Source organism: Colossoma macropomum, unplaced genomic scaffold (assembly GCF_904425465.1).
Source record: "Colossoma macropomum unplaced genomic scaffold, Colossoma_macropomum, whole genome shotgun sequence".
NCBI lineage: Eukaryota > Metazoa > Chordata > Actinopteri > Characiformes > Serrasalmidae > Colossoma > Colossoma macropomum.
In genome coordinates, this window is record NW_023494802.1 from 15,086,872 (window position 1) to 15,096,925 (window position 10,054).

Below are 10,054 nucleotides of genomic sequence, written 5' to 3' on the forward strand. Positions count from 1 at the left end.
TTTGTTGGTTCTTCGTGCCTCTTCTCTGATCCCTGCATTCTAGCAGAGCAGTGTTTACTAAAAATTAGATGGGAAGACTTCATGATCCCAGTTTGAGAGCCAGTTAGCGCCGGGACGTTCGGGCTAAGGGTTGAGTATTTCCCAATACTTCCCAGACTTGCCATGCGTTCCTGATTTGCGGGCATCTTGCAGTCTTCAGCCTCTCAGTCCCATCCCACTTTACACACACTCAGCTCCTCCTGGCTGCTACAGGCCAGGCGCTATGCTTTCAGTAGCAGCTAGCTAGCTAGTTAGCTACCATTCGTCGATAGGCGCAGGCGGGTCAATTCCGTCTCTACTTAGTCGAGCCAGTTTGTTTCCCCCCGTCCCCTGTTTAAATGCAGTTAGGACGGCGAGAAAAGCCTACGTTTGACATTTCTCTGTCTAACTTAGCCAGCTACCGTTAGCTAAGTAAGTTAGCTTAGCCTCCTGCTACGACAACAGTACATCATTGCCGAGAGGTTCGGCGAGAAAGACACCTGGTTGAGCTGCGAAGGGCACAGCGCACGCTGCCTGTACGGAGCTACCCAGCTACCCAGCTAGGAGCCGTCTTGTGTAACCAAAGCTGCCGCCAATATTCTGCGAACATTATTGGGCACTGGAGGAAAAGTAAAAGTTACGGATTCTCATCGGCGCAATGGCAAGACCTTCGAGGTGCGTTGATTTTTCATGTCACTTGCGCCACTGCATGCCAAATAAACAATAGGCATCCCGCCAGTAAATGTTTGATAATGTCCCTACGTTAACGTTAGCTGGCTGTTGCTAACGCTGTACATCTCGCACCTACCCACATTTGCTAGCTACACGGATGCTAACGGCTAGCGGTGAAACTGAGAAGACCCGCTGCTTGCTGGTTAGCTTATTTACCAGGACAGAGACTTGTTAAAATAATAAAAAAACGATATCGATATTTTTCTGCACTTGAAAATATGATATTGCTTTAAAAAGTGCTTAAAGCATACGCTGAATACGCAAGCCGTCTGAACAAAACGGACGGCAGGGTAAACGCTGTAAACGCTCGCTCCCTCTCTGAGTAGCCAATTAGCTCCTGAACAAGACATTAAAACTGGTCAGTTTAACTCTCAAATCATGTAAAGAGTTAACGTGGTTAACTGTTTGACACATTTAGTAGTCTAGAGACTTTGCTGGCCTGGTTCAGCGTTCACGTGTTTGGCTAACGTTAGTTACTTTCATGGATGTGCGTGTCCCGCTCTCCGCCTACTAATGTGGCTAAAGTATTGGTTCATCTTCATATATAACATAAGATAAGGTCAAACATGTAACTGTAAGGTAGTGTGTAAACACGCATCTGCCCACATTGTTTACGACAAACTTTCTTCTTTATTCAGCTGTTACAGCTGTGCTATTATGGCTTTATTATCGTACGGATGCGTGGCTGTTAATCGATAGACTGTTAATGGTAATAGTGTGTAGCAGGTAACGTAACCGAACCGTTTTAGTTAGTCAGGACAACTTAATCCCGTCATATTTTCAAACTGTTCACCAGAACAGTTAAATTTATGGGCAGTTCCGCCAAGCATGGTTTCTCCGCTGCCCCGCCCCCCCGTTTGGGTCTGTTTTAAATGTGTAGACTTTGTATCTTTGCAGCACAGATGCCTAAAGCTGTCTTTGTGAGGAGGGGAAAGACCTTATGATGTTAAAAAAAGACAAATTGGGCGCACTGGCCTCCGTGTTGGGTCGATATTGGCGCCAGTGTGTTCTATTGGCCAGCATTAATTTATTCATTCACTCATTCATTGTTTCCTGCAGTTGTGCATGCACCCACTGCAGTTAAGCACCCATTCATCCTTCTGAGTTACTTGTTATTTTCACTTTTGTTTAGATTTATTGAGCATCAGTATCTCATTAGTATTATTAATGATTTAGTAAACAACTTCTTAAATAACTAATGCCTAAAACCTACATAACTTTATATTACCGTGGATTATGATGTAGATATCTCTGTATGTCCCTACAGGAATAAGCGAGTGGTTGACTATGCTCAGTTTCAGGAGTCTGATGATGCTGGTAAGTTGCAGATTAGTTTGTACTTCATGCACAAGCCATATTTAGCAGCATGTTCTAAGATAAATTGCAAGTATTATGTTATAACATTCCTTATTCTGAATGCTTGAACGTAGATGAGGAATATGAAGGGGATTCCGACAGACCCAAGAAGGCAGTGAAACACAGGTTGGTGTTCCTAGAAAAGAGATATATGTGTTTATGTAGTAATTCTATAATAATGTAAATACACCTGTAAACATAGACTCAGCTCTAGGGTGCTGCATGGTTGATTCAGTTTGAGATATAATATTACCTTCCCATATGGATATCAGTAACAGTAAGTTTATGTATGCATGAAGTATTAAAACAAAATAATAAGATGGCGAACCGCGACCCAGAAGGATAAGCGGTTTAGATGATGATGATGATGATGAATAAGATGGCGAATAATGAGATTAAGTGTAACCGGTGTTTTCTCCTGCACAGTGAGGAGTCTCGGTGCACAGACCGCAAGAGTAAGTCGAGTTCCTGTTGCTGCTTTTTCCAGCATATTGAATAAAAAAGCCACTGCCCATTCATCAGAAGCCCTGTTGTTTTTCTAACCTTGTGTTACAGAGGACTTGAGTGATGATGATAATGACTATGGCGAAGAGGAGGAGGATGACGACGGCGGTGACAGTGACTATGAGACTAAAAAGATTAGCAAGGGAAGGCAGGCGACTGCTAAAAGGAAAAGAGCTGAAGGTATTTGTTGTCGCTCTACAGGCAAATGCTGTTCGTAAAGATGTAGAAAACAAATGATCAGAGAAAATAATGTTTATCATTAAAGTTATGGTTGTTACGATTATCGTTACATTAAAGACAGTTTCCATGTGTCTGTCTTTGTAGCATAAAGGTGTGTAGTTTGTGTAATATCTTGTTTTCTTGGATCTTCAGTTGACAGCGATGATGATAAGGTGGTGAAGAAGAAGGGCCGGCAGGTGCGGCAGGCTGCCAGTAAAGCAGTCTCTAAACAGAGAGAGATTCTTCTTGGGGATGGAGGTAGTGAGGAAGAGGAGGGAGAAGAAGAAGAAGAGGAAGAGGACAGCGATGTCTATACAGGAGGTGCAGACATTTTTCCTTATTTTCAGTACACTCAGAAAATTTGTCTTACATTATATACTGAAAAGTAATGGTTTAGAACCCTGTGATGAGGTGAAGCTATATGATGGATGGATGGATGGATGGATGGATGGATGGAACTTCATTGTTATTGCTCAGCACAAGTACAAGGCAACAAAATGCAGTTAGCGTCTACCAGAAGTGCAAGTAGTAGCAATAGTGCTACATGCACAGTGCAAATGCACAGTAACAGGCATAAATATGACGTATCTATGGAATACATAACTATATGAACAATATATATACAATTATAAGTATATCTATGAATGATGTATACATTTGTATATATACACATAATTCTGTAAGTACAATAAATAAGGTATGTTACCACTGTTGGAGTAAGCAGTTATGTGTTGTGTTCTATATACAGTGAGCTGTCTGTAAAAAAAAAAACGTTGTATGTTTTTTACCCATAGAGGATTCGGGCAGCGATGAAGACTTCATGGTTGAAGACGATGATGACGACAGTGATTATGGGCGACCCAAAAGGAGGAATTCGAAAGTCAGCAGGAGGAGGAGCAAGGATAAGAAGTCCACAAAACCAAAAATAAGAACTTCAGGTACAGCCAGATGGGGACAGGAGTTACATCTACTGTATATTCTGTTGCATCTACTGCAGCAGTACCAGGTCCTGGTCTTGGAGATCTACCACCATGCAGAGTTTAGCTCCAACCCTAATCTAACACACTTAATCCAGGTAATGATGCATCCAGAGACATATTAGAGTCAGGTGTGTTGGATCTGAACTCTCCTGGCTGGTAAATCTGCAGGACCAGGATTGGGCACCCCTGATTTAGAATTCATCTACTGGATAAACAGCAATGCCTTTGCAAAATATGTTGTCACTGTCCAAAAAAACATATACCTCCAACTCATTAGAATCATTTGAATACAACAGGTTCCTTTTACATTGTGTAAAAAATTCATGATGAATAGATCAGTAGAAGCGCTGGTAATATACACAGTAAATCCTTTTAATATGTAATATACATAATGGTCTCTTGTCAGTGAGCAGAGGGCCCAAGAAGAAGCGAGGGAAACGGCAGACAAAGGTGAAGAGAGTTGTGTCGAAGAAGGTTGTGCGTAAAGAAGAGGATGAAGACATCGAGAGTCCCAGAGAGGAAGAAGGAGAGGAGGAAGGGCAAGACAGAGATAAGAAAGATTCACCCCCAGCCAAGAAAGCGGAGGAGAGTGCTGCAGAAGGGGAGGACAACAACGACGGCGAGGAGAAGGAGGAGAAAGAGAGCGAGAAAGAGAAAGAAGAAAAGGACGATGTATCCGAGGAGGATGCTCCATCAGGTGAAGACTGAGCGTCTTCTCCCTGATTGGGGGGGAAATGTTTTACCTGTTTTTGTCTTTTCTTGATGTGGAACAGCGGAAGTTATGTTCCACAGTGCTCCGGGTGTTTTGGATGTTTGTTTATTTCTTTCATCTTGTAAATACAATATTTCAGAAAAGAAAAAACTTTCTGTGAAGTATCATCCACACTATTCTAAAATGGTATCATTTAAATACCCCTTTCGCTTTCTCCACCTGACTGGTTACCTATATTAATATTGGTCATTGCCTCAACTCTAGCGTCGTTGATCTTTTTTGCTAAGTTCATCTTTATTAGATTTCTGCTACTAGCTACAAAACAAAAGGGGGAACAATTATGAAACCCCTTCAAGACTCTATTATGTACAAAGCTGAAATTTACGATAATTTCATTGAAGATCCAGCATCACGACCCTGTGAAGATTTTCAAATGCAAATTCTTCATCGTATGAATATTAGGATGGTGATTTACTGTCTTGTTGGGAATGTAGACTTGTGAAACAACGCTGCTGTTTCCACTTGTCTCCTGAAACAAACTCTAGTAAAACATGGTGAAATACTGCCGACAGGTATCTGTTGTTTGAGAGGGAAGAGTGTTGTAGTTCGCCCCTGTGTAATAAAACCTCCGATCTAACTGTTAAGCGCTTTGATCTTGAGCATAGCTGTGCTGTAAGGACAGTGAACAGGTTTGTGACTCAGTTTTATGATTCAGTGAATGTGTGCTTAAGATTTATTGTGTCATTGAGCTGCTCTGTGGATTTGTGTGGCTCCAACATAGCCAGTGCAGTTTCATCTGACCAGTCCCAGTGCTACATGAATATTTAATGTTTCGTAGCCTTTAGCCATAGGTTGCCACTTTATCTGACAGGGTTTAGTCATGTAGATAAGTTGGATTTATAACCCCCCCCCCATTTTCCCCCCATTTTTCTGATCTTTTCCTTGAAATTTTAAACACAGAATCTATTCAGTTCTGAATTGGTCCACATGATGCTTTTCAGCATACGATTAAAAGCCAGTCGAGGTTTGGCTTGAAATCAATCAGAGACCTACTTTCCAAATTCATCGTAGTAAAAAGGTGCTGGAAACAAGTAGAAAACCGTGTATCACCATGAACGTTCACTAACAGTTTGGGTGGTGTTAACATTACAGCGCTCTTTTTTTTTGGAACTGTTTTGATTTGAGCATTTCTGCAGCTTAAACGTAGCCTATGATTGCATTTTGTTATGGCTGTGATAAACCTCTTTGTCATGGGATGGTATATTCTTACTCGTGTGTCGCGCGTTATGTTTAGACAGTATGAGAGACCAGGTAGCGTGTGAGATGATGTGGGTGTCCTGAAGAATGATGTAAGCCTGATGTCAGAAGAGAGCTAGTGGCAAACTTATTATTGACTTTGTGACGCTTCGTATGTGTATTTTTTAAGTATTTTGATGCTCATAGATGCCTTTCAGATGAACGGTCTGCTGAGCCAGCTGAGTGGTCAGACAGACTGTAATTCAGTGCACACCATCCAGAGCTTTCTCAGCATCTTTTGTCTGTTCTCATGGCTCCTATCTTTGTCCTATTATGTAGCCTTTCGATCTATATCATAATTTATCTAAAACAATTTTGTTTTAATTAAGCTATTCTGATTTTTGGAATATTTGTTTTACAAGGAAAAAAATAAAATGTATCTTGCCTTTAAAGAATTGTACGAGTTTTTCGTAGCTTTTTTCAACGCTTTTTTTCTTATGCTTCACACACGAATCGAAGTATAATAATGACTGAGGGAATGATATTAGATCGTTATTATACGTTTTATGAATTTAGCTACTGCAAATGTCTCAGGCTTATGTTTCAGACCCAAACGAAAGGAAAGATAGAAGAAAAAAAACTGCCTCCATCCTGGAAAAATGGTAACTGGAGTGCTCTTTTTATTCATAAGAAGACTAATGTATCGTTTGCTGTAAAATCCAGTTTTTATTTTTCCATATCATTGAGAAAAGAACCTGTCCTTTGAAAATTTCACGAAGAATGGACCAATAGAACTGCTCGAAAACTGCCTGAAATAAAATCTCTTTACATTAAATTACATTGAAAGTAAATCTTTTTGTCTTATAAAGTTACTATTTTGGAGATCTTTTTTGGACAGTAGTGATACAGATATGGCCTTTCAGTCAACAGACTATGAATTATGCACTGATGATTTTTATTTTATATGAACAATAGCCCATTACACACATATATTTCAGTGTTGCAAAGTAGTTGGATATTTTTTTTTAAAGCAAACAAAAAATCAATCACAAAAACAATTCACTATCTTTAATATCTGGAGGTCCCAAGGTAAAGGGTGGGTCTCTATGTGTCCTTTCTGGCACACACAAAAGGAAGCTTGAGGGAACAAAGCAGATCAAAATCAATCCACATATAGAACTAGTTTTGGTACCACATGGAGCTTTTTTTGCTAAGGGTGTGCAAAAGGTTGGAGAAAGCAGTTATCATGCTACAAGCAGACGTCATGCTATAAGTAGATGCCACCAGAAGGTGGCGCAATTGTCAAACAAAACATTTTCTTGCCCAAATAGTTTGGAACTGTTGAAACTTTTCTAATTTGATTTTGCAGCTAGTTTTCTGACTCGTCAGAAAGATCAAACTTGGCCATTTACTAAAACTTACTTTGATAATCTGGACTTTAAAGTATTTAATGATTCTCAACTGCTATTTTAACTTAAATAGTGAAGGCATTTTATTTGGTGCCAGATTTTACAGGTCTATCCTGAGCACATGGATCATCTGTAATAAGTTACACACAGATATCTTTGGAAAAAATATTTTGCCTTAACTAGTCTGTGGCAAGTACTGGTATTGCTACACCACATCAACATAAATGGCCACATTAAACACATCAGCGATTAAGTTTGAGACTAAAATAAAACTTAGACTCTCAGAAGAAAAGTCTAAACCGTCACTGAGTGGTAGGTACTCCTGCTGTCACTGGTGGCACCCTCAAGGGTATGTCTTCAGTACCTTTAATTAGGGAACACAATTGTATCATAATACATTGCAATTTTATTTTGAAAATGTATGCATGTACCTTTCACCTGGGAAAAATTAATTCAAAGAACTGGAGCTTATAACCATTGTTGTCCCTTTCAGTGTATATTTACATTGTTTGTACCTTGATGAACGAAAAATATACCTTTACAGTACCTTTTCTGACAGTGTACCCTTGTAGGCCATCTGCATACATTGTCCAAACTTATCAGGGTGGCCGCTGCTCTAGGCAGAACACCTTGTCAGTTTATCATGTCCTCTAATGAGAGATCCAGCACACGGCAGAGACAAGCTTTTTACGTATGCGCTGTTGTCTTTTTATTTAAACTACTTGTCACAGAACTACACTATATGGCCAAAAGTATGTGGACACCTGACCATCACACCTACATTAGCTTGTTGGATATCTCGCTTCAAAACTATGGGCATTAATATGGAGTTGCACCCCCACGCTTTGGAGCTAAAACAGCCCCCACTCCTCTGGGAAGGTGTTCCACAAGATTTTGGAGTGTATCTGTGAGGAATTTGTGCCCATTCAGTGAAAAGCTTTTTGCTGTTGTCGGAAGAAAATCTTGCATCTCCAAAATGGTAACTAAAGGAAAAAACCCACTTCAGTTTTAATGTAAGTCAATGGAACCAGAATTTTTTTCCAAGTAATTTTGGTCCATTTCTTTTGGTCCATGCTTCATGATATTTACACACAATATAAAGGGCAACAGGCATTTTCAAATTATGTCAAAAACTGAAAAAACGAAAAAAATGGAGATACAAGGTTTTCTTTCCGACAGCAGCGATTTGCAAGGTCTACTTCATCGAAAAGGTGTTCAGTGAGGTTGAGGTCACGGTTCTGTGCATACCACTGGAGTTCCTGAGTTCCTCCACTCCAAAATCATCAAGCTATATCTTCATAAATCTCACTTTGTGCACAAGGGCACAGTCATGCTGGAACAGGAAAGGGCCTTTCTCTAACTTGCCACAAAGTTGGAAGCATATAATTGTCTAAAAAGTCACTGTATGCTGTAGCTTTATCATTGCTCTTCACTGGAATTAAGAGGGTTTAGCCCAACTCCTGAAAACAGTCCCAGACCATTATCCCTCCTCCACCAAACTTTACGGGTGGCAGTATGATATAATTGTCTTGTTTCCTGTTTAATATCAGCACCCGCCAAAGCAAGCTCCTTGCAAGGCAAGGCCTTACCGGGCCTACAAAACTAATGCTGATAACCATTACACAGCAAGCATACATGACTGAATGTACAGAACCTTGGCCTCCTTCCAGTTTGTTCTAGTGTAAAAAAAGTTAACTTGCGCGATCCAAATGAAAGTCATCCACATGGTTCAGAACTGATTCCAGAAAAAAGGAGTCAACATGCAGAAATCCATGAACGACCGCATTAATTTAAATACTCTTATATTCTGAGAACTGTAGCCTCTGAGCCATGCAGGAACATAATTTGTTTGCAAATGACCTGAATGAAAAATAACACATCTTGAATATAAGCTGTACAAAGCAGACTCTTTTACAGCTTTTCTGGGTGTAAGACCTGATTTCGCAACCTGATTTCGCAAGTACTGTGTGTACAAGTACAGCACTTCTATTAGCTTTGGCAACAACACACATTTGGTTGAAGTAGACTGTTTTTTTGATATTATCATGGTGCTGCTTTATTGACATTCATTTTCTGTTCATTATAGACCTTCCTTCACTAGTGCAGTGGTGCGTATGTGCAGATATTCAGCGTAAACCCACCTCAGAGGAGACTGATTTAGCATACATCCGCTTACAAATAGCAAAGTATGTTTTTCTGTGACTCTGTGCTTGATTTTGACCATGACTGAATGGACCAATCCTTCACGCTCGTCCAGTCATGTGCCGAATAATAGCCGCTCTCCATGTGTGCAATGTTTTCATGTTTTCTCCTAGTGCCCTTTTTCCTTTCCATGCTCTACAAGCACCAATAAAAAAAAAAACTGGATATTATCATGCTTACAATTCAGCATGGCAGTAAGGCAGGAGTGAAGCAAACACATTTAAGCACGTTCTTTGAAAAAGCACAAACCTGGGTCTGACAAGTCGTGTTCCAGTCTAACAGTCTCTCATCCTTAATTCACTTGAAAAATATTAAACTTTTACATTTGATACAGGAACAGATGCATTTGTGTTAAATAACAATGTTATTTTCATGGTTATAGTGGCTGTAGTATATATAGTGGTATAGTATAGTAGTATAATATGTTTCATTGAGCTTTATTTAATTGAGGGTTACATTTCAACAGCTTTAAGATTTTGCAAGATCATAAGAAGTAACTGTGGGGATATTATGCTGCCTTCATGTCGGAAATATCATATTTACGAGATGGAGGCACATAAATAGCACTACGATGTCGTATTTACTAGTGGGAAGCTCCAGTTTTTCAATGAGCCCCAAGTTGGGGGCGTGTCAACAAAAAAACTATGATAACCGGCCTATTTTAGTTATTCATCAGCCACAACATT

At 39.9% G+C, this 10,054-nt stretch overlaps 1 protein-coding gene across 1 annotated transcript; it reads left to right on the forward strand.

The window, feature by feature from the left end:
* Positions 1 to 220: 220 nt before the first annotated feature.
* nucks1b (nuclear casein kinase and cyclin-dependent kinase substrate 1b) lies at positions 221 to 6,213 on the forward strand. The gene is made up of 8 exons (XM_036590927.1): positions 221 to 693; positions 2,018 to 2,067; positions 2,181 to 2,232; positions 2,533 to 2,561; positions 2,662 to 2,790; positions 2,983 to 3,150; positions 3,624 to 3,767; positions 4,216 to 6,213. The coding sequence occupies exons 1-8, from the start codon at positions 677 to 679 to the stop codon at positions 4,515 to 4,517; spliced, it is 891 nt and encodes a 296-aa protein (XP_036446820.1). The 5' UTR covers positions 221 to 676; the 3' UTR covers positions 4,518 to 6,213.
* The last annotated feature ends 3,841 nt before the right edge of the window (positions 6,214 to 10,054 follow it).

Excerpts from the sequence above, each read along its gene's own strand:
- nucks1b (XM_036590927.1), top strand. Across the intron at positions 2,068-2,180 it reads TCAGGAGTCTGATGATGCTG|ATGAGGAATATGAAGGGGAT; the intron begins GTAAGTTGCAGA and ends GCTTGAACGTAG. Across the intron at positions 3,768-4,215 it reads ACCAAAAATAAGAACTTCAG|TGAGCAGAGGGCCCAAGAAG; the intron begins GTACAGCCAGAT and ends GTCTCTTGTCAG.